Consider the following 23,333-nt stretch of genomic DNA (forward strand, 5'->3'; position numbering starts at 1 on the left):
TAGATAACACATTTTTCAACTATATATTAGTTTCTTATATGTATTATTTTATTTTGTGTTACTGTGCAGAGATGTGTGCTTTCACAAATTCTGAACCCCTGTAAAATACTCAGTATTGCCATTTTTGACATTTGTTAAAGTTGTGTTAGTTATTTTATTTTATTTTTTTTTTATTTTTTTTTATTTTTTGAGACAGAGCCTCAAGCTGTCCCCCTGGGTAGAGTGCCGTGGCATTACAGCTCACAGCAACCTCCAACTCCTGGGCTCAAGCGAGTCTCCTGCCTCCGCCTCCCAAGTAGCTGGGACCACAGGTGCCCGCCACAACGCCCGGCTATTTTTTGGTTGCAGCCGTCATTGTTGTTTTGGCGGGTCCGGGCTGGGGATTCGAACCCGCCACCTTAGGTGTACATGGCTGGCGCCTTAGCCGGTTGAGCTATAGGCGCCGAGCCAGTTGTGTTAGTTATAATCTCTGAATACTTTCATTGTATCAAAAGTGCAAAGCAATTCCACAGTATAAAGGCCAGAATCTACATGGAAAACACTTTGTGAAAAACAAGGTGACTTGGCTCAGAGAATCTTTAGAAGACTGCAAATCTCTTGAAATTTTATGCATCATTTTAATGTTGTACATTTTATTTAAATAAATGGTTTCTAGTTTTCTAGGATTTGGGGGATCTGATCACAAAGGAGATTAAGGACCAGAGTTCTGGAGGCAGAAAGAAACTTTTTTGTGGCTATTTGGGACTTGGTTCAGATTACTCATAGAAAAGTGCTAAGATTTTTCACTACTAGGTAATAAATTTTCATATAAATTTTTTATTTTTATTATTTATTTATTTTGAGACAGAGCCTCAAGCTGTCCCCCTGGGTAGAGTGCTGTGACATCATGGCTCACAGCAACCTCCAACACCTGGGTTCAAGCGAGTCTCCTGCCTCTGCCTCCCAAGTAGCTGGGACCACAGGCGCTCGTCACAATGCCCAGAAGTTTTTTATTTTTAATAACAGTTCCCTTTAGAATATTTTTAGGAAACTAACAGTTAACTATTAATATAAGTGCATTCATCATTTTATTATTATAGAAATAAAGCACTAAAGAAAAACTTTTAAGTGGATAAATTTGAATTCAGAGGATAAGTCATATGCGCATGTACCACTGTTGTACCAGTAAAAGTAGACTCAAAGTCAGACTTCATTTGTTGGCTTCACTTCCTTCCCAGTATCCTTTCAGTTTCAATAATTGCAGTGTAGTTGAAAATATTTTCTCATTTCAGTAAATTGCAGGGTGAAATGAATAAGAAATAGGTTTTTATTTTGTAGTTCTTGAAGTTACCATGAAATCAATCAACTTTCTATGAAATAAGATGGTTCTAATTTTCTACCTCATATTTAAAGCAGCTACAGTATGGTATGTTAATGAACTGTGATGTCATTCTTAACCTTTTGCAGTTAGTATACAGTAGCAGAGGTTATCCTTAAATCCGTCATAGCAATTCATTTGTCACTGTTGTGTATTTCTTCAAACTTTTAAAGCATTTATAATTTAAATTCTGTCCATGAAATTATAATGTAATAAACTCAATCTACAGAAGGTTTAGGTATTAAAATAAATATAATTTTTTAGCTGCTTTCAAGTAGTTAAACATTTTATGAGACTCACAGAAAAGAAGATCAGAAAGAAGCTTTTAAAAGTGCAAGACTGATGTCAGCACAAGGTAGCCATTTTATGTACTGTCATTTAATAAAAGTCTGCAAATTAATTGGGAAGGATGTCTTATTGTAGTTAGCAGTACAAAGGCAATACAATATTATCTCTCCTGTTTGTTTCCTTTAAATGAGAATTTTGCTTGGAACCATTCCTTGCAGCATTTTTAGAGCCAGTACTACACTTATCTCTTGTCCTTACCCTCCTTGGGTCTAGGAGTTTTTCTTTGTGTCTCACTCGTAACTCCAATTCTTTTAGGGTTTATTGGCTTCTAAGTAAATTACCCTTACTCTTCTATTTCTACCATCTCAGATTTTATATACAGTATTTGACTTGTATATGTTTGTAGTTTTTCTACTCTGATTCCATAGTTCTACATGTAAATGTAATAAGAATACAGGTTTATTGAACCTTTACATTTGTGTTGATTAAATCCTTATCATGGTACTATATCTAATTTTAGAAGCACCTTACCAAAGAGAGAAGAGCTATGGAAGATATTGGAAAGTAGTGCAGTTAATTGGAAAGACAAGGCTTTCTTGTTTTGCTGTTGTAGCTTCAGCTCAGCTCTAAAACAGTGCCTGGCATATAGTTAGGTGTTCAAGAAATATTTGTTGAATGAAAGAAGGAATATTTATTATAAACTAGAATTATTCACCTTTCTTTTTTTTGTATGAAAGGTCTTTATTGGCAGGGGGAGGGAGGCTGCAGAGCAGCACCAAGGAGGAGAGAAAAGGAGAAGAGAAAATGGGATGAGAGATGAGGAGAGAGTAGAGAAGAGAGAGGGAGAGCAGAGAAGAGGGAGAGAGGGGGAAGAAGGGGAGAGAGAGGGAGGAGAAACGTACTCTTATATAGGGAAGTCTCAGAATGAATCTATTATTCACTTTTCAAAAGGGATCTCTCAGTGAAGACTGAAAAATGTCACATGATATGTTGATTACATGGAAACTATTGATAATTATATTAACTTGGGGCTTTAAAAGAATAAGGTTTTACACACTAAAAGATTTAATTTATATGATTTATAGATGTTCCTCCCTCTCACCCTCCACCCCATGCTTGCGCATACACATACATATACACGTAAATTATTTAGTCACCAAATTTAGCTGATTTTTTTCTTGTGCCCTTTGGTAATTCCTTGCCTCCATCTTCAACAGCTAATAGGATATACAACCCTTTTGTATGGCATGTAAAGTTTATTCCCTGTTATTTTGCCACAGATTTTATGCCTCCCTGCACCCTATCATTTCTAATCCAGTTTTTCTGCCACCCATATACTCCCTAGCTCTTACTTATTTGGGGTGGAAAAGAGATTGGTGGATTACTTGTAATTATCCTATAGCTTTAAAAGGGAAAAACATAAATGTGAGCTCACCTAGTGATTTTATTATCTATTTTAGTTTACATACCACATGATGTTATCTGGCATTTTATATGCCGTTCCTTCTGTTTAGAGTGCCTTTTGTTCCCACTACTTTTTTTGTGTGTGCAGTTTTTTGGCAGGGGCTGGGTTTGAACCCACCACCTCCGGTATATGGGGCTGGCGCCCTACTCTTTTGAGCCACAGGTGCCGCCCTTGTACCCACTACTTTTGTGAAAGTGAAGTTCAGTTTTTTTCCCTGTAGATGTTTCAGCCATTGACTATTTGATCTTAGATACTTGCACTTAAGTCTTTTAAGGCAACATTAAGCCAGATGACCCCCCCCCCACACACACATAGTATTTGTAAAGAAATTTCTTAGTTCTATTAGGAAAAGACCTGTTTCCTTTGTGTCTCCTCATGCTAAGTACTGTGCCATTACTTTTCTTTTTGATACCTTCCTGAGAGGTACTTGCACTCTATACTCTGCTATCAATATGTTTTTCTCATTTCCACTTATGTTTTTGGGTATTAAGTGACAAGAAAATGACCAATGGTAATTTTAATTTCTGATTATCAACAGGTAAAAGAACTGAAACATTCAAACAAACTAGAAATAACAGATATCAAACTGGAGGCAGCAAGAGCTAAGAGTGAGCTAGAAAGAGAAAGGAATAAGATTCAAAGTGAACTGGATGGTAATACATGATTTCCCATACTTTTTCTTGTTTTCAAATGTAAACTATTAAAATAGATCATCCTAAATTTTTATTCTCAGATTTTCAGTTTAATTGAAATTTTAAAACATGTGGAATGTGTTTACTTATATATTTTGTTCATTATGAGATACTTTTTAAAAGAAATATTGTGTTCATGTCATAGTTATTTGATTAATACTTAAGTTACATCAAACTTTGAAAATGGAATAATTCTATACTTATCAGATTTATCATTTTAGGTCATGTAGTTAATAGACCCAGGGCATTTTAAATCTAAAGAATGTCCTTAGCTAGGTTCTAGGTTTAATTTTTATGTAAACCTTAGGCTAGTTATTAGAGCCTAGTTCAGTGTAGACTTATTTTTAAGCTCAAATTTAGTCATACATGTATATCTTATCAGTTCTTGTCAGAATTTATATTGTTTCTACCTTTTTTAAGCACTTAAGTAACCTGCCTTTGCCCTGCATTTGTTTTTGAGTTGACCTATATTGAACTGGCCTCTGTGGTTTCAGGCAGTTTATAATGATTCCTTTTTTTAGATGGGGTCTCACTATGTTGGTTAGGCTGGCCTTGAACTCCTAGGCTCCACCAGTCCTCCCGTCTCAGTTTCCCAAGTAGCTGAGTCTATAGGCTCGGGCCACTGTGCTCAATTGCTGTGAATGATTTTTTTTAAATTGTTAATTTCTACTTGTTGACTCATGCATTTCTACAGGGTTAGGGAATAAATTAGGAATTTAAAAGAGTTTGGGGGATCTAGTGCTACATTCTGTTTTTATTTTGAGTTAGATATGAATTTGCTTCAGTTATTCTGTCTGTAAAATAGTACTTGCCATCTTGTCACAAAGATGATTTGTGAATTCATTGGACAAACCTGAAGTTTCCATGTTATTTATATTTCTGCTGGAATCATAGGTTTTGTGATTTTATTCACCCTGCCACTGGCCAGCTTTGTTACGATGTTGTCTTTGGGGCTTAGATCACAGAACTCCTTTAGATGTGAATGAAGTAAACCTCTTTGGATATCATCCAGGTTGATCTCTTCAGCTCTCAAGATTCAAATGAGTAAATGTATATAGTATTTTATTAAAGTATGTGTGTATATATGCTAAATAAAAGGAAAGAAAAAATCTAGTTTTAGTCTGCTTTGTTTTTATTTTAAGTTATCAGTGAGGATCTTTGAGAATACATGTCCAGAGTCACACCAGCTTGTGAATGCCTATTGTAATTGTGATTTTTTAATCTTAATAGAACTGAATATAGTACATTTTTCTCCTTAAAAAAAATACTAGGATCACAGTCAGACAATGAAATTCTCAAATCAACTATTGAACACCACAAAATGCTCTTAGTAGAAAAGGATCGTGAATTAATACGTAAAGTACAAGCTGCCAAGGAAGAAGGTTATCAAAAACTTGTGGTATTGCAAGAGGAAAAGTAAGTGCTTAATTACCTTAGTTTGCGTTAAATCTCCTTGCAAATGAAAGCATTCTGCTGTCATATCATCTTTATTGTAGTTCTTGTAACATAATTATCATCTGTTGTTTTAGGTTAGAACTTGAGAGCAGATTAGCAGATTTAGAGAAAATGAAAGTGGAACAGGATGTCTTGAAGCAATCGGAAAAGGATCAGTGTGAAGAGAAATTGCGGGCTTCACAGATGGCAGAAGAGTCGGCCAGAAGGGAACTTCAGAGTATTAGGTTATATATATGCATATATGTTTTAAAATTTTTTCATTGTGAAATGATGTCAGAGTTAACAAAATGATGTAAAAGTAGTATAAAGAATTCCCATATACCCTTCCCTCATTCCCTAAATATTACATCTTAACTAAACACATTAATCAAGTCTTAAGAAATTAACCCCCATACCCTAAATATTACATCTTAATTAAACACATTACTATAATCAAGACTAAGAGATTAACATTACTATAATCAGAAAACCAAATAAACATTACTGTTATCAAATGTATTGACTACATTCAAATTTTGCTATATGTCCCACTGATATCATTTTTCTGATCTAAGATCTAACCCAGGTTCACACATTGCTTGTACTTAGTTTCCTTTATTCTGGAACCTAGTAAACTTTTGGCAAGTTCTTTTTTGGTTTCTTTTAGGTTATCAGTGTCTTTATTCATGTTTACATTTTGTTCTTATATCATTTTCATGACTTTTTCTGTATCTTCCTTCAGTCTTTTGAGAATTTTTAAGATGTTTTAATGTCTCTGTTTACTAAATATGCCATAGGTTCTTTTTCTGGGACAGTTTCTGTTTGTCTTTAAATGGACTATACTTTTTTGTTTCTTTGAATGTCTTAGAATCTTTTGTTGAAAACTGGGCATTTAATGTGTTAACTTCAAAAATCAGAATCTCCCCATTCCCTAGGGTTTCCTGGGTTTTGGCATTGTTTTTGTCTATTATTTTCATTTTTCTTATAGTAGCCTGCCTCTGTGTCAAAGATTAGTCTGTGGTATAAATTGAAGGTCTTCTCATGTCTTTTCTGAACCTTTGTCTTTCTTTGGGTCTGCAGCCACGTTCTGATTTTCTTCATATACACAGCTGTTTTTAAGTATCCGTAGTCTTTATTGTCTGGCTCCCTAAAGAGCAAAATAGGAAAATGAAGGGCCTGGGTGGGTGGGGGGACTGCTGAGTGCCAGTCCATTAAATCCTCTGGTAGTCATTTCAGCCAGAGGGAGCGAGGCTTTCAACAGTTGTGAGAGGAGCAACTACAATAGCTTCCTACCTAACTTTCCACCTCTGGGATCATAAGCAGTCAACTGTCATCAGAGCACAGATCTCTAGTATTTGGAGGACAGGGTGCTTTTTCCCCCCGACCCTGACTCCCAATCTCTTTGAAAGTTCCTCCTGAAACTCTTGAAGAACTGTCTGCTCTTAGTCTAGGGTTGTGGGATGGGTAACTGCTACTGTACTCAGAGTTGAAATTGACTGAAATTAACCACAATTTACAGACCAAGCCTCCTACTAGAAGTTGTAAGCCTTCAGTAGACTCCAGATTTCCAAAATAGTTACATCAGACAGATTCCACCAGTGCAATTATTGCCTAATGGGGAGATAGGTTCCTGGTGTTTCCTATTTCACCATCTCCCCAGAATCCTCTGAATTAAATTTTTAAACTTAGGGAGAACTGACATTTTTTTGATGTTGGGTTGTCCTTTCCTACAGTAGAGATGTGTTTCCATTTTTTGAAGTTTCCTTTTGTGTTTTTTCGAGAGAGTTTTAAAATTTTCTTCATGTAGTTTTGGCGTATTTCTTGTTAAGCTTATTTTGAAATATTTAATTTTGGTTTCTTTTATAAAGGTATTTCTTCTTGTCCTTCAGTTGGTATTTGTTTATGAAGATTATTAATTTTTATAGGTTAATTTCATGTCTTACTAACTTGCCAAATTCTTTTATTGTTCAAATCCATTTTATTTTGAGTTATCTAGGGTTTCCCAGGTATACTATCATATTTTCTACAAATAAAGGTAATTTTACTTCTTTACCTTCTAATTGATTTATCTGATTGCATTGGCAAGTACCTCCACTACAATACTGAATAGTATTAGAGACCATAGGCATCCTTTCCATGTTCCTCCTGTTGGAACTCTTTCTTCACTGATTAAGTTGCTAGCTTTAGGATCGAAATGTATGTATATTTTATCATTCAGGAACATATTCATCAATTCTTAATTTCTTGTGTTTTTACGAGGCATGATGTTAAAAATTCTCAAATGTTTTCAAATGTTTTCTAGCATCTCTGGAGACAATCGTGATTTTTTCTCTTTTAGCTTTATTAAGATGGTGTATTAATAGATTTCTTAATATTAAACCAGCCTTGATTTCTGAAATAAACTCCCTTTGACCTTAGTTTCTTCCCTCCCTCCCTTTTTCCCTCCCTGCCTGCCTTCCTTCCTTTAAAGTGAGGGTGTATTCTATTTGTTAATGTTTTGTGTACCTCTTGGTCTGTAATTGTTTTTTTTTCTTTTTGGTAATACTTAGGCATTAGTGTTACCCTTGTTCTTAAAAAGGATTAAGCAGTTTTCCTTGGTGTTCACTGCTCTGTGCTCTGAAATGTGGTGCTGTAAGACTATCAGGTATTTGAAGACTTGGTAGAATTCTCCTATGAACCCATTCAGGTTTACTCTTTTCTGGGACGCTTCTTGGATAGCTTTATCTGTTTCTTATATAGAAATCAGCTTGTTTAAGCTCTATCCCTAATGTAGTTGATTTTGATAATCTGTATTTTCACAAGGAATTCTTCATATTCTATATGTTTTCAAACTTAACTTGCACAGAGCTATATAAAATTGTATTTGTAATTTTTTTCTATTTCAATGCTTATTTACCCTTTATTATTTCTTTTTTCTTATTTCAGATTATGGGTACAAACGATTAGGTTACATTGTTTGGGTTTGTTAAGTAAAAACTACCCTTTGTTATTTTTCACGTTGTACATGTGTTTTCTTCTTTTTTTTCTTGGTGAAGTCAGTTAGTGCCTTTATATTTTATTTTTTTATTGTATGTATTTTTTCATTGTGGTAAAATATAGGTAACAGTGCAATATTTAAAATAAGGATTTTGATTTATTAATTGGATTAACTATTTTCTACCTCATAAATTTCAACTTTTATGTTTACTTTCTGTGTTTTTTGCCATTAAAAGTTTTTAAATTTTTATTGTTTAATGTACATAAAATAAAATTTATCCATTTAAATAACGTACGACTTGAATTTTAGTGATTGCATGTAGGTGTATAATTGTCGCCACAATAAAAATGTAGATCAGTTCCATCCCCTTAAAAGTTTTCCAAAGTCTTTTTTTTTTTTTTTTTTTTTTTGAGACAGAGTTTCATTCTGTCACCCCAGCTAGAGTACAGTGACATCATCATAGCTTACTGCAGCCTCAAACTCCTAGGCTTAAGAGATTCTCCTGCCTTAGCCTCCTGAGTAGCTAGCTGGGACTACAGGCCCATACCACTATGCCCAGCAATTTTTTTTTATTTTTTGTAGAGATAGGGATCTTGCTCTTGCTCAAGCTGGTCTTGAATTCCTGGCCTCAATTAATCCTCCTACCTCATGTCTTTTTACAGTTGAACCTCTTCCCTCGACCTTGGGCAACCACTCATACATGTTGTTGCATGTATCAGTCATTCATCACTTCTTATTGCTGAGTAGTAGTCACTGTATGAATATAATGAGATTTGTTTATTCATTTCCCTCTTGATGGACAAATAATTGGATTATTTTTAGTTTAGGACTAATATGAATAATGGTATTGTGAACATTTATGTATAAGTCTTTCTGTGGAAATACTTTTTATTTCTCCTGGATATATAACCCAGAAATGGGATTGCTGAGTCATATGGTTAAGTATATAATTTTATAGCATACAGAAATACTGCTTTCCAAAGTGGAAACGTTTTCCAAAATATTTTTATTTTGAGTAACAGAGTTTGAGAATTCTATTTTTTTTTTTTTTTGAGACAGAGTCTCACTATGTTGCCCTCAGTAGAGTGCCATGGCATCACAGTTCACAGCAACCTCAAATTCTTGGGCGTAAGTGATTATCTTGCCTCAGCCTCCCAAGTAGCTGGGTCTACAGGTGCCCACCACAATGCCGGACTATTTTTTGGTTGTAGTGGGTCCAGGCTGGATTCAAACCTGCCAGCTCTTGTGTATGTAGCTGGTGCTCTGGCCACTGAGCTATAAGTACTGAGCTTGAGAATTCTGTTTGTTCCACATTCTTGCACTTGGCTACTGTAGATCTTTTTTCTTTCTTTCTTTCTTTCTTTTTTTTTTTTATTAAATCATAGCTGTGTACATTAATGCAATTATGGGGTACAATGTGCTGGTTTTATATACCATTTGAAATATTTTCATCTAACTGGTTAACATAGTCTTCACTGCATTTTCTTAGTTATTGTGTTAAGATATTTATCCTCTACACTTAGTAAATTTAATATGTACCCTTGTAAAATGCACCATAATTGTGTTCCCACCCTCCTTCTACCCATCCTCCCCCCTCCCCGCCCCTCCCTCTCCTCTTTCCCCTTCTTCTTGGGCTATAGTTGGGTTACAGGATCTTTTTTCTTTAATTTCTAAATATTAATTAAAGGATACAAATATTTTTGTTATGTAGATACCTTGTGTAATGCTTAAGTCAGGGATTTTGGTGCACCCATCATCATAGTACTTACTGTTCATTATTCTTAATAGGTAAGTCTTTATTCCATACCCACCTTCCTTCCTTCCCTGCTTCTTGGTTTCTCAGCGTATGATATTTGGTTTTCCATTCCTGAGATACTTCATTTAGAATAATGGTCTCCAGTTCCAGCAAGTTGCTGCAAAAGAAATTATTTCATTTTTTTAAATGGCTGAATAGTACTCTATGGTGTGTGTGTATATAACCTCATTTTCTTTATCTCTTCATGAATTGAGGGGCACTTAGGTTGATTTCACATTTTTGCAGTTGTTTCTTTTTTTTGCAGTTTTTGGCCGAGGCCAGATTTGAACTCACCATCTCTGATATATGGGGCCAGTACCTTTACTCCTTTGAGCCACAGGCGCCACCCCATCTTTGCAATTATAAATTATGCTGTGATGAACATTTGAGTGCAGGTGTCTTTTTGATGATATTACTTCATTTTTTGAGGGTAGATACCCAGCAATGGGATTGCTGGATTGAATGGCAGGTCTACATTTATCATTGAGGACTTTATACTGCTTTAGACAGAGGTTGTATTAATATGTGTTCCTTGCTCTCTGAATCCATACCAGCATCTATTCTTTTCTTTTTTTTTTTTTTTTATAAGTTTTAATAATGGCCACTCAGATAAGGGTTCAGGTAGTATTTCATTGTAGTTTTAATTTGCATTTCCCTGATGATTAGTGATGTTGAACATTTTTTAAAACATGTTTATTGTCCATTATCTTTCTTCTTTCGAAAAACTTCTGTTGATGTCTTCTGCCCACTTTTTATTGGGGTGTTTTTTCTTGCTGATTTGTTCTTTGTAGATTTAGAATTAGTCCTTTGTCAAATGTATAGTTTGGGAATATTTTCTCTCATACTGTAGGTTACCTCTTCACTCTGTTGATTATTTCCTTAGCTATGCAGGAGCTTTTTAATTTAATTAAGTTCCATTTAGTTATTTTTATTATTGCTATATTTGCTTTGGGGTCATGATTTCTTCACTAAGGCTGATATCTAAAAGACTTTTTCCTACATTTTCTTTTATAATTTTTTTCTTGGTTTATATTTGAATCTTTATCTTGCATTAATTTTTGTGAATGGTGACAGGATTCTGTTTCATTCTTCTGCATGTGACTATCCAGTTATCCAAGCTCTATTCTCTTCCATTAGCCTATATCTCTATTTTTATACTAGTACCATACTGTTTTGGTTATTGTAGCCTTATAGTATAATTTGAAGTCAGGTGGTATTTGTTCTTTTTGTTTAAGATTGTTTTGGTTATTCAGACTTTTTTTTTGTATTGTAGATTTTAACTTAATAATTCTAGTAGATATCTAGAGATATGTTACCTGTGGTGTTAATTTTACTTTCTCTGATGACTAGTGATGTTCAGTATCTTTTTTTCAAGACAGAGCTTGAGCACAGCTCACTGTGTAACTCCTTGGTAGAGTGCTGTGCTGTCACAGCTCACAGCAACCTCAAACTCTTGGACTTAAGTGATTCTCTTACCTCAGCCTCCCAAGTAGCTAGGACTACAGGTGCCCACCACAACACCTGGCTATTTCTTGTTATTGTTGTTATTGTAGTTGTCATAGTTGTTTGGCAGGTCTGGGCTGGGTTCAAACCTGCCAGCCCTGGTATATGTGTTGGCACCCTAGCTGCTGAGCTATAGGCGCTGAGCCATGTTCATTATCTTTTCAGGTGCTAATAGGCTACATCACTTTGGTGAAGTGTCCATAGGAAGTTGTCTTCTTACTGAATTGTTCCTTATGTGTTTTTCATAAAGCCCTTTGTTAGGTACTTATTTTCTCCCTGTTAGTGTTTTGTATTTTTGTGTACTTAACTTTGTCTTTTTTTTTTTTTTTTAAGACAGAGTTTCACTTTGTCGCCCTTGGTAGAGTGCTGGGTGTCATAGCTCACAGCAACCTCAAACTCCTGGGCTCAAGTGATCCTCTTACCTCAGCCTCCCGAGTAACTGGGCCTATAGGCACCTGCCACAACACCTGGCTATTTTTTAGAGATGGGGTCTTGCTCTTGCTCAGTCTGATTTCCATGAGCTCAGGCAATCCACCCACCGTGCTAGGATTATAGGTGTGAGCTAATTGTGTCTTAACTGAAAGTGAAAGGTTTTTTAAAAAATTATTTCTGTAAAATCCACTTGTGTGGGAAAAAGTTTCCCCTCTGTTTTTTTTTTACCACAACAATTACTACAGAAGGCTTCTATGACCAAATGTGTAGGGATTTTTCCCCATAAACAAGCAAGTGGTCAGTTCTGCAGTATATGCTGGCCTGTGTCTTCCAATCCAATTCAATTCTGACTCCATCTTCTTGGAGATAGCATCAGAACCCACAGGTCGAGGACTCAGTCTCACAAGATGTCCCCAGCTTCAGACACCAGTCACAAATCTATGCTTCTGGAACTTTGGAGTATTACATCTTTACGTTGCAGTCTCCATGAACCCCTCTATAAGCTCTATTAATTTGCTAGAGTGGCTCCTAAAACTCAGGGAAACATGTTTCCCAAATTATTGAAAAGGGCATTTTAAAAAGATACAAATAGCCAGATGAAGAGACATACAAGGTGAGGTCCAAAAGGGTCCTGAGCTTGGTTGGGAGCTTCTGTTCCCTTGGGGTTGGTTGGGATACACCACTCTGCTGGCATGTGGATGAGTTCTTGTTCATCTTCATTAAGACTCCACAATACAGCTATCTAGAGGCGCTTTGTACCCCATCCTCTTGGGCCTTTTGTGGAGACATCATTGCATCAGGATGATTGAAACATGGACAACCATGTGGAAATCTGACTGGGCAAAAAGGGTATAGCCTAGTACTAATAGACTTAAGTGGAGAATCCTAACAAGACCTGTCTTAGGATTCTTCTTGCCTTTCTGTGTAGCATGCCGGGTATGGGGCAGAACCATCGCCGGTATGGGGCAGAACCTTTTCAGAAATGAGAGCCTCATGATCTACGGTTAGGCAGGTTGTGTCAGAGAATTGCTCTATGAACACCTCCAAGATAGAATGGTGGGGGAAGATTAGAATATATTTTTAGTTTCTAAGGCTTGCTTTAGGGAGAAAAAGGAACAAATAAAGGGAGAACAGGAAAAGGTCAGAGAGAGAGATTTTGTTTTCTGAGGCCTAAAGCACCCTAATATTATAACCAAAGACTATCTTTCACTTTTATTGCCCTGAAGCTGCTTCATGAACAAAGATCATAAGGCCAAATACTGTAACAAAAGATAGGCTTACTGTTTTATTCACTTAGGAAATAACAAGGTCTATGAGAGTTACGAACCAGGAACTGTGGATGAAAACATACATATGTATGTGTGTGTATATAGAGGGTGCTAAAAAATGCATACACATTTCAGAGATGTTATCTGTATATTACTTATTGAACTTGAAGGTCCTGCTACTTGTAAAGTGTACCTAGACATGCTATGCACATCCGTTTTGCCTGTAATTTGTATACTTTTGGGGAATGATCAATTTTACATTCAACAAGATCACTTAAAATATGATACGTATTTTTTGGCACCCTGGTACATATCATAATATCACGTCACTTTAACAATATTTTCCTTTCTAGTGTGTGATTTTTGTGTCTAAGGAATCTTTGCCTATATCTACCACCTTGACCACCCAGAGTTCTGAGATTACAGGTGTGAGCCATGGCTCCCAGCCCTCCAAATACTGCATGGAACATACGCATTCAAATTTAATTGGTTGGTTTGCATTTTACCTGGCAACCCTGTCTGTGTAGCCTGTTCATTATAGTGCCTGGCAGAAACAAATAAAAGCAATTTCCCATGTCTCCAAAAAAAAAAAAAAAAAAAAAATTGCCTAATCCTGTGTTACAAAGATACTTTGTTTTCTTCTAAAAGATTAATATTTTGGTTTTTACATTTAAGTTTTAAGATCTAATTCATGCTTTTATATGGTGTATGATAATGCTAAACATATACTTTTTATTTTCTTATAGTTATTCAACAGCACCACTTGTTGAAGATTATTTTCCCCTATAGAATTTGGTACCTCTGTTGAAAATTAATTGACTGCACAAGTGTGGGTCTGTTTCTTGATCCTCTGTTACTGATCTGTCTGTCTTAGCTTTACACCAGAATCACACCATCTTGATCACTATGGCTTCATAGTAAGTTTGACTCAGAGCAAGTCTTCTGCCTTCTCTTTTGTCTATATTGTTTTGGTTCTTCTAGGTCCTTTGTCTTTCTTTCAATATAAATTTTAAAATCAGCTTGTCACTTTTTCAGAAAAGCTTGTTAAAATTTTCATTGGGATTGAATTTGTAGGTTTGAGGAGAATTATTATCAATTTTGAGTGTTTCCTTAATTTTTTTTATTGTTTGGGATTCAAAGAAGTTACACTGATTGCATTTGTTAAAAGTCCCTCTTATAATTGTGTCCCATCCCCAAGAGGTGTGCCATACACGGTGACCCCCTATCTCCCTCCCTCCTCTGCTCTCCCTGGTCCTTCATTCCGCTACTACCCTCTCCTTGTATTAGCTCACTGCCTTCATATTAGGATAGAGTACATTGGATTCTTGCTTCTCCATTCTTGTGATGCTTTACTAAGAAGAATATGTTCCACCTCCATCCAGGTTAATGAAAAAAATGTAAAGTCTCCATCTTTTTTAATGCTGAATAGTATTCCATGGTATACATATACCATCCATTCCTGGGCTAGTGGGCATTTAGGTTGTTTCCACATTTTGGCAATTGTAAATTGAACTGCAATAAATAGTCTAGGGCGAATGTACTTATGATGAAAGGATTTTTTTTTCCTTTGGAGTATTGCAGGACCAAATGGGAGGTCTAATTTGAGTGCTTTGAGGATTCTTCATACTTCAGTTCTATGAAGATCCTAGTTATCAAGCTTTTGTCTGATTCATAATATGCAAATATCTTTTCTCATTCTGAAGGTTGTCTGTTTGGTTTGGTGGTTGTTTCCTTAGCTGTACAGAAGCTTTTCAGTTTAATGAAGTCCCATTTGTTTATTTTTATTGTTGCTGCAGTTGCCATGGAAGTCTTCTTCATAAAATCTTTCCCCAGGCCATTATCTTCAAGTGTTTTTCCCACACTTTCTTTGAGGATTCTTATTTTTTTTTTATCTTGGATTTAAATCTTTTATCCAGGGGCAGCGCCTGTGGCTCAAAGGAGTAGGGCACCGGCCCCATATGCTGTCAGTGGCAGGTTCAAACTCAGCCCCGGCCAAAAACTGCAAAATAAATAAATAAATAAATCTTTTATCCATCCTGAGTCAATTTTTGTAAGTGGTGAGAGGTGCAAGTCCAATTTCGGTCTTTTACATGTGATTATCCAGTTTTTTTCCCCCACTGTATGTTCTTGTTTGGTTTATCAAAGATCAGGTGGTGGTAAGATGTTAGTTTCATCTTATGGTTTTCTATTTGGTTCCAAATGTCAGTGTCTCCATTTTTTGTGCCAGTACCATGCTGTTTTGATCCCTATGGCCTTGTAGTATAGCCAAAAGTCTGGTAGGGTGATAACTCAGTTTTGTTTTTATTACTAAGAATTACTTTGCCTGCACGGGGTTTCTTCTGGTTCCATATAAAATGCAGAATTATATTTTCTAAATCTTGAAAGTATGGTATTTTAATTTTGAAACATGATGGTATTTAATGGGGATTACATTGAATCTATAGATTGCTTTGGGAAATACAGACATTTTGACAATGTTGATTCTCCCCAGCCATGAGCATGATATCTTCTTCCATTTGTTAATATCTTCTGCTATTTCTTTTCTTACGGTTTTGTAATTTTATTTGTAGAGGTCCTTGACCTCTTTTGTTAGGTATATTCCTAGGTATTAAATTTTTTAAAGCTATGTTGAAGAGAATTGTGTCCTTGATTAGCTTCTCATCTTGGCTGTTAACTGGCATATATAAAGGCTGCCGATTTGCAGACATTGATTTAATATCCTGAGACATTACTGTATTTTTTGATCACTTCCAGGAGTCTCATAGTTGAGTCTTTGGGGTTCTCTAAGTATAAGATCATATCATTATCAAAGAGTGAGAATTTGACCTCCTCTACCCCCATTTGGATTCCCTTTATTTCCTTCTCTTGCCTGATTGTATTGGCTAGAACTTCCAGCGATATGTTGAATAGTAGGGGACAACCTTGTCTGATTCTCATTCTAAATGAAAAAGCTTTCAGTTTTACTCCATTCAGTATAATATTAGCTGTAGGTTTGTCATAGATGGCTTCAATCAGATTAAGAAATGTGCTACCTATGCCTATATTCTTAAGTGTTGTAATTGGAAAAGATGCTGAATTTTATCAAATGCTTTTTCTGCATCTATTGAGAGGATCATATGTTTTTGCTTTTGCTTAATTGTTAACTAGTTTTGAGTATTTCAATCCATGACTATCACACATCTCTCCATTTATTTAGGTCTTTAACTTCTATTAGTAATGTTTTATAGTTTTTGTTTGGGGGTTTTTCTGAGACTGAGTTTCACTTTGTCACCCTTGGTAGAGTGCAGTGGGGGTCACAGCTCACAGCAACCTCAAACTCTTGGGCTCAAGTGATCTTTTTGCTTCAGCCTCTCGAGTAGCTCTCACAGTGCTGGGCTAGTTTTAGAGATGGGACCTTCTCTTGCTCAGGCTGGTCTGGAATTCCTTCCTGAGCTTAAGCAGTCCAACCGTTTGCTGGGACCCTGATGTTGTATAGTTTTCACTATAGAAATTGTGCTCATCTTCTGTTAAATTTTATGCCTAAATATTTTATGTTATTATATATGAAGGGCGTTTTTAAAATTTACTTTTTAATTGTTTATTGCTAGCACATAGAAATATAGTTATTTAGCTTTTATGTATAGGTTTTTTAATCCTATGACCTTCCTAAAATCACGTATTTTCTAATACCTGCTTTGTTCATTTCTTACAGATGTTATATACGTTGGGGTTTATTTTGTTCTTTTTTCTGTTTTTAGGATGGGGAGTTAATGCTACTATTGATTATTCTTTCATTTTCATTGGTAAGAGCATGTAGTGCTGAGAATTTTCTCATCAATGCTTTAAAGGTTTCCCATAGATTATGATATTTTAATCTTTTTTTTTTTTTTTTAGAAATGCTCTAATTTCAATTTGTATTTTCCTTTTTACCCGAAAGTTGTTTAACAGAAGATATGTTCATTTTCTAAGGCTACTATAAAAAATACCACAAACTGGGTGATTTAAACAAGAGAAATTTATTTTCTCACAGTTCTGGAGACTAGAAATCAGAGGTTAAGTTATCAGTTGATTTTGTTTCTTTTGAGGCCTCTCTCTTTGGCTTACAGACAGCCACCTTCTCACATAGCCTTTTCTCCGTAGGCTTATATCCCTGCTGTATCTTTTCTCTAAGGATACCAGTTGTATTGGATTGGGCCCACCTTTATGATCTCATTACCTTAATTACCTCTGTAAAAGTCTTGTCTCCAAATACAGTAATATTCTAAAGTACTGGGAGTTGAGATTTCAATATGAATTTTGATGTGACGTGTTTCAGTTTATAAAAAAAGGTTTTTGAATTTCCCAGTGGGAGAGCCTTTAAAAAAGAATTTGTTAATTTTTAGTTTTATTGCATTGTGATCAGAAAGTATTGTTTATTTTATTTCTACTTTATGGAACTCACTGATGTTTCTTTGCAATCTGATATATCAAGGTCAGGATTAAGGTAAGACAAGTGAGGCACCCAGGGTGCAGAATTTGAGGCACTCTCATTTGCTAATCCTGTGCTGGCAAGAATCTTAGAATGAGTATCTCCTTAAGTTCTGCATTCTGGGCTCCATACTACTTGCCTTGCCCCAGTGGCAGCCTTATAGTTCATGATTAGATTTCTGAGTTTTACATCAGCACATGGAAAGAAAGTACTCAATGGTAAGAATTTACAGTTTGAGAGAGATCAGGTATTTGTAAGAGCTACCTTATTAACTGTGATGTTTAGGCCTCTGTGTGCTTACTCTTTTTGTCCATGTCTGTCTTGTATGAAGAACGATATATTGAAGTCTTCTATTTTTAGTATGTTTCCATCTATAACTGCTTGCATTATTTGTAGTTTTGCTTCATAAAGGTGATTGTGTTGCTTGATACAATATATATAGTTTTCATAAGAGTTATATTTTAATTATGATTTGTGATTTTAGTAGTAAAAATTATTTTTGTCATTTAATTTTTTGTTTGAATTTTACATTGCCTGAAAGCATCACTAGTGTTTTCTTATAGTTTTCATTTGCATGGTATGCCTTTGTCCCTTAGTTTTGAATTTTCGGAATCACTTTGTACTTTAAATGTGTATTTTATATATATCATGTAATAGGTCTTGCTTTGTGAGCAAAATTGGAGATCTTTTTATTTTAATGAGTTAAGTCCATTGATGTGCAGTGACCCCTGTCTATGCAAAGACTGGCTGGCAGGAGCAGGAGAGTGCTTGCTAGAATTTGGTTATTTTTTTCCTTCATTTTACTTATAGTTGTTCTGAATTTGGGCATTTTTAGTCTTCCACGTATGCTAAGGGCACAGTTCTCTTGTGGCTTTATTTTTTCCTCCTTGCTTTTCTGTATTGTTTTTACAGAGTATATGAATAACACAGAGCTCGACATCTGCTGTTGTCTTCAGCACCTGGAAGTTCTTTATATTTGCCTTTTAAATTCTGGTATCTTAGTGACTTACTTAATTATATAGTTTAAAGTTGAAAGACTTTTAAAAATCATATTCATTAAGTTGTAGGTTATGTTTTAAGACAAGATTCTTGATTCACATTACTTCAGGCAGAGATGCGTGTATTACTTATGTCAGGTTAGACCAACTATTAATTTGAATTGTTACTGGCTACATTCTAGAATTATAAATCTGTAATGGTTTTGAGAGCCAGTCTTGTGCTTATACCTTTGCTTTTAGATGGTACTTTTTTTTTTTTTAATCTATTTAGGATAACTAGGGTTTTGTTGTTGTTGTTGATGTCCTGTTTTGCTATGTTTTTCTATATCTCTCCTTGAGAATTTCCAGAAAGGGGAGAGATGCCCACCCCAGAAACCCTGTTCTAATGTTTTATCCTATTATAATCCCACAATTTTGGCCAGTTAGAATCTTTTCTGTTAGAATTCAAGCCATTTCTCCTGCTTTGGGCTTCTGTTGCCATAGTGATAAAATGTTCAGCATTCTGTCATTACTTGAAGACAATAATGAACTTGACCCTGAGGTTTGGGGATTTTTTTTGCTATATAAAACAGCTTTCAGTCCTTTAGCTTTTCTTTAATATAAATAGTTTTCTATTGTGTTAATCATTTTGCTAATTTTTCTTTGATTTCTGTGCAGTTTCTGCAGACCATTTATAATGTACAGTTAACCCCACCTTATTTTAAAATAAGGACATAGTAACCAACATAATGTCCAGCAGGAGTAATTCACCAGATTACATGCTTGACTGATTATTGCATGACATCAAACTCCTGGGCTCAAGCAGTCTTTCCTGACTCAGCCTCTCCAGTAGCTGTGACTACAGGTGCCTGCCATGACAGCTGGCTGATTTTTCTATTTTTACTAGAGAGAGGGTCTCACTTTGTTCAGGCTGGTCTCAAACTTCCAAGCTCAAGCAATCTCACTGCCTTAGCCTTAGCCTCCCAGAATCCTAGGGTGGCAGGTGTGAGCCACTGTCCCTAGCCTCTGCACGATTTATTGTTATTATTTTTTAGTTTATTTACAATAGTGATGGGTTTTCCCTGTGGCAATTCTGATTTACTGGTGCGTAAGTCCAGTTGCATCAACAGTTCTATATTGATTCTTTATTAAAATAATCATAATTGGAGCTTCTGTTATCAGAAACTTATTGGTCAGAGACTATCTGTGGAGCAAAAGGTCTTGGTAAGGAAATGAAAAGTATAAATCATGCAAAGTAGAAGTATCCGTTTGTATACAAACAGCAAATATCTGTGATAAGTGGATATTAATCTTCCTATTAGTCACTGCTTTGGCAGATGCTTTAAATTATTACATTCTAGTCTTTTGTCTTCATTAAAATTTTCTTTTTTTTTTTTTACTCTAGTGTATTATAGTGCCAAGAGAAATAAAATTATTTTTATAAAAGTATCTTGTATTTCAAAAGGCTATCCCACTACACATTTATTATACTTGTAAAGATGGTAAAGTTAGCTGCAAATTAAAACATGTAAAAACTCCAGGAGTTTAAATATAATAAAGTATGTCGTCAGCTTTTCGTTGTGACAGCAGCCCAACTCCAGCTAATGCAAACCAAAATGGGGACTTTGTTGGTTGACATAAGTTGTGGTAAGGGCAGGAGTTATGCTAGTCTCAGGGGCACCCTGCTCTAGGAATGCAAATGTGATCAGGTGGGAGAGGCATCTTCCCCCTTTTCTCTCCCTCTTCCTTCCTTCTCCTTTCTCATGTGTCTCCTTCTTTCCTCCCACTTTCACTTTGAGGCCATGAGCATACGTTGAGACCAGAGAAAACAGAATTTTTACTTGACAACTCATGTTAGAAAAATCTAGAGAAAGGTTTGGGTCTCGTTTGCATGCCCATCCCTTGGCCTGCCACTGTGGCCTTGGGGATCAGGCAGTCTAGGTCAGCCTAGGATGTACGCCTGTTTCTCTGTGTGGAGTGAGTGTGGGGGAAAACAGTGAGTGACACACTGTTTGATATCAACAGTGAGAGGATGTGTAACTGAGGGAAAAGGAACTTGATCATTTAAGATATCCTGCAGTGCATTTATCTTTTGTATAGCTTAAAGTCAGAGCTCTATTTTCCATTTGGGGCTTTCTGATTTTTTCTTAAGGTTCTTATAAACATTTTGATATCATCAGTCTAAATGTTTGGCTACCTATAGTGGATATTTGCTTTTTAAAAAAATTACCATTTAATATGTCTGTCTTTCTATTAATAGCCATCTTGAGAAGAATTATCTTGGCCAATTAGATATGTTCTCTCCCACAATTTGAACTAAGATGTAGAGGGTGGAAGTGTATGTGGCAGCATTTGAAGGACCACTTGAAGGCAGTTCTTGTGGCATGTCTTTGCCTGTCGTTCCTGTCTATTACTGTATCCTGGTTTTGGTTCTCTAGATGTCTTTTGATCTAGTAGACTCTTAGATTCTTCCAGGAAAGTCCCTTTTTGCTAATAATGGCCAGAGTCAATTTCTGATGCTTATAAGAAATCCACTGTCATCATCAAGAAACTTGTTTTATGAATCTTTTGACTATAGAGAAACCACAAATATAATTTGTATTGCTTTGCCCTATGTGTTGCATCCCCTTGATAATAGAGACTAACGTTAACTGAAGCTAAGAGGTCACATCAGAGCCTTTGCTGCTAATACAGTATTATTAGTCACACACAGCTATTTAAATCCATATTAAATTTTAAAAATTAAAAATTTAGTTCCTCAGATGCACTAGTCATGATTCAAATGTGCAACAGCAACCTATAGCCAGTGGCTATCATATTAGAGGACATGGATTATAGAATATTTCCATTGTCAAAGAAAGCTCTATCAGGCTTTCATCATAGTTGGCTACCTATACTTTTAAGAGAATTTGACACAGCTCCATCTTAATATTATTACAAAGTTTCCATTTGAATGTTTGGTCCTCCAGTTTGCCTACGTTTACTTCCATAATACTTTCAAAGTATAAACTACTTGGTTTTATAGTTTCTTTTCTTTTCTTTTTTTTTTTTTTTTTGAGATAGAGGCTCAAGCTGTCCCCCTGGGTAGAGTGCTGTGGCATTACAGCTCACAGCAACCTCCAAACTCCTGGGCTCAAGCGAGTCTCCTGCCTCTGCCTCCCAAGTAGCTGGGACCACAGGTGCCCACTACAACACCTGGCTATTTTTTGGTTGCAGCCATCATTGTTGTTTGGCGGGCCCGGGCTGGATTCGAACTCGCCACCTTAGGTGTATGTGACTGGCGCCTTAGCCAGTTGAGCCACAGACGCTGAGCCGGTTTTATAGTTTCTTATCCCCAATTTACTTATCCTTCATCCTCTGATTTCTCCCTACCACCTAGTTATCAAAGCTCTCTTGTTTATAGTTTCCACCATAGCTTCTAGAATCCCTGTTTTATTACCAATAAATTTTTTGCCATCTCAATGTTTATTCTTTTGAGATAGAGTCTCACTCTGTTGCACAGGCTAGGGTCGTGGTGTCACCCTAGCAACCTTAAACTCCTGGGTTCAAGCAGTCCTCTTGCCTCAGCCTCCCAAGTAGCTGGAACTTACAGGCACCTGCCTCAATGCCCCGCTACTTTTTCTATTTTTAGTAGAGATGGGCTCTTGCTTTTGCTTAGGCTATTCTCGAACTGCTGGGCTTAAGTGGCCCTCCCGCTAGGCCTCCCAGAGCGCTACAATTACAGGTGTGAGCTACTTGTGCCAGGTTGTTTTTTTTTTTTTTTGACCACCCCCTCGCTGAAACTTTCTCCTGGTGGCATGTAACCTGGCAGTATTTTAAGTGAAAATTCTTCTTCCCTCCTGCAACAAGGGACCAAGAAGGGAAATCAGTATTTGCAAACCTCCCTTTTCTCAGACCTTTGACTAAAATAATTTTTTCCTTTGACATTTGTTGTTTCCAGTTTGTAGCTGCCTTTTCCTTCTTTCAGTTACTGACCTATAAGATACTTCTCAGCAGTCACTGAAGACTTTGATATTTGGCTCAACTTTTTTCTAGCTTCTGCCCCTAGCCGTCATTCCTATTAACCATATACCACCCGCACTGTCTGTTTAACACCTTGGCCTTATCGTTTATTGTGCCTTCATCTCTATTCTACTTTAGCATCCCATACTCACAGCTGCATCTGGGACCTTGTCACCTCTTAGAACTGATCACGTCAAAGACATAAATTTCTTTTTCTTATTCGATCTAAGATCACTGAAGATATTAAAAGTAGTGGTGCCTGTACTTCTCTTTTTCTTCCAATCTATTAACTTGGCTCCTTTGCTTCTTTTTCAGCTTGGAAACTATCAGTCTATTACTTAGCTGTGTTTTCACTCATACACGAGTAAAAGTTACTAGCTATGAATTTTTCAATTTCTTTGCAGTTTAGAATTTCTGTTCTCTATCATTTCCTATTTTAGTGAAAATATCATTTGTGCCTTTAACTCCAGCGTGAACAGTGGCCTTAATCCCATCTCCTTTGTTTCTTCTAAGGTCTTGTTTCATGATTTATCTCTTCTTCAGCTACATCTTTCCCTTCTGGGTCCAGTTCAGATTGTGTCTCTCAGCCTGGCTCGGTGGCTCACAGCTGCAATTCCAAACATGTCTGCAGTCCCAGCATTTTGGGAGCCTGAGGTGGGAGGATCACTTGAGGCCAGGAGTTGAGATCAGTCTGTG

General features: G+C 36.2%; 1 protein-coding gene across 3 annotated transcripts in view; it reads left to right on the forward strand.

The window, feature by feature from the left end:
* CEP83 (centrosomal protein 83) overlaps nt 1-23,333 on the forward strand; it is a 110,630-nt gene that overhangs the window by 61,951 nt on the left and 25,346 nt on the right. For all 3 annotated transcript variants that reach the window (XM_023509436.1, XM_023509437.1, XM_003783348.3), the window contains 3 exons: nt 3,649-3,763; nt 5,074-5,218; nt 5,332-5,481. In XM_023509436.1, the coding sequence (XP_023365204.1) occupies nt 3,649-3,763; nt 5,074-5,218; nt 5,332-5,481 (410 nt within the window). The remainder of the gene's footprint in view (nt 1-3,648; nt 3,764-5,073; nt 5,219-5,331; nt 5,482-23,333) is intronic.

The sequence above is a fragment of the Otolemur garnettii genome, unplaced genomic scaffold (genome assembly GCF_000181295.1).
Source record: "Otolemur garnettii isolate 467f Iridium unplaced genomic scaffold, OtoGar3 scaffold00007, whole genome shotgun sequence".
Classification (NCBI taxonomy): domain Eukaryota; kingdom Metazoa; phylum Chordata; class Mammalia; order Primates; family Galagidae; genus Otolemur; species Otolemur garnettii.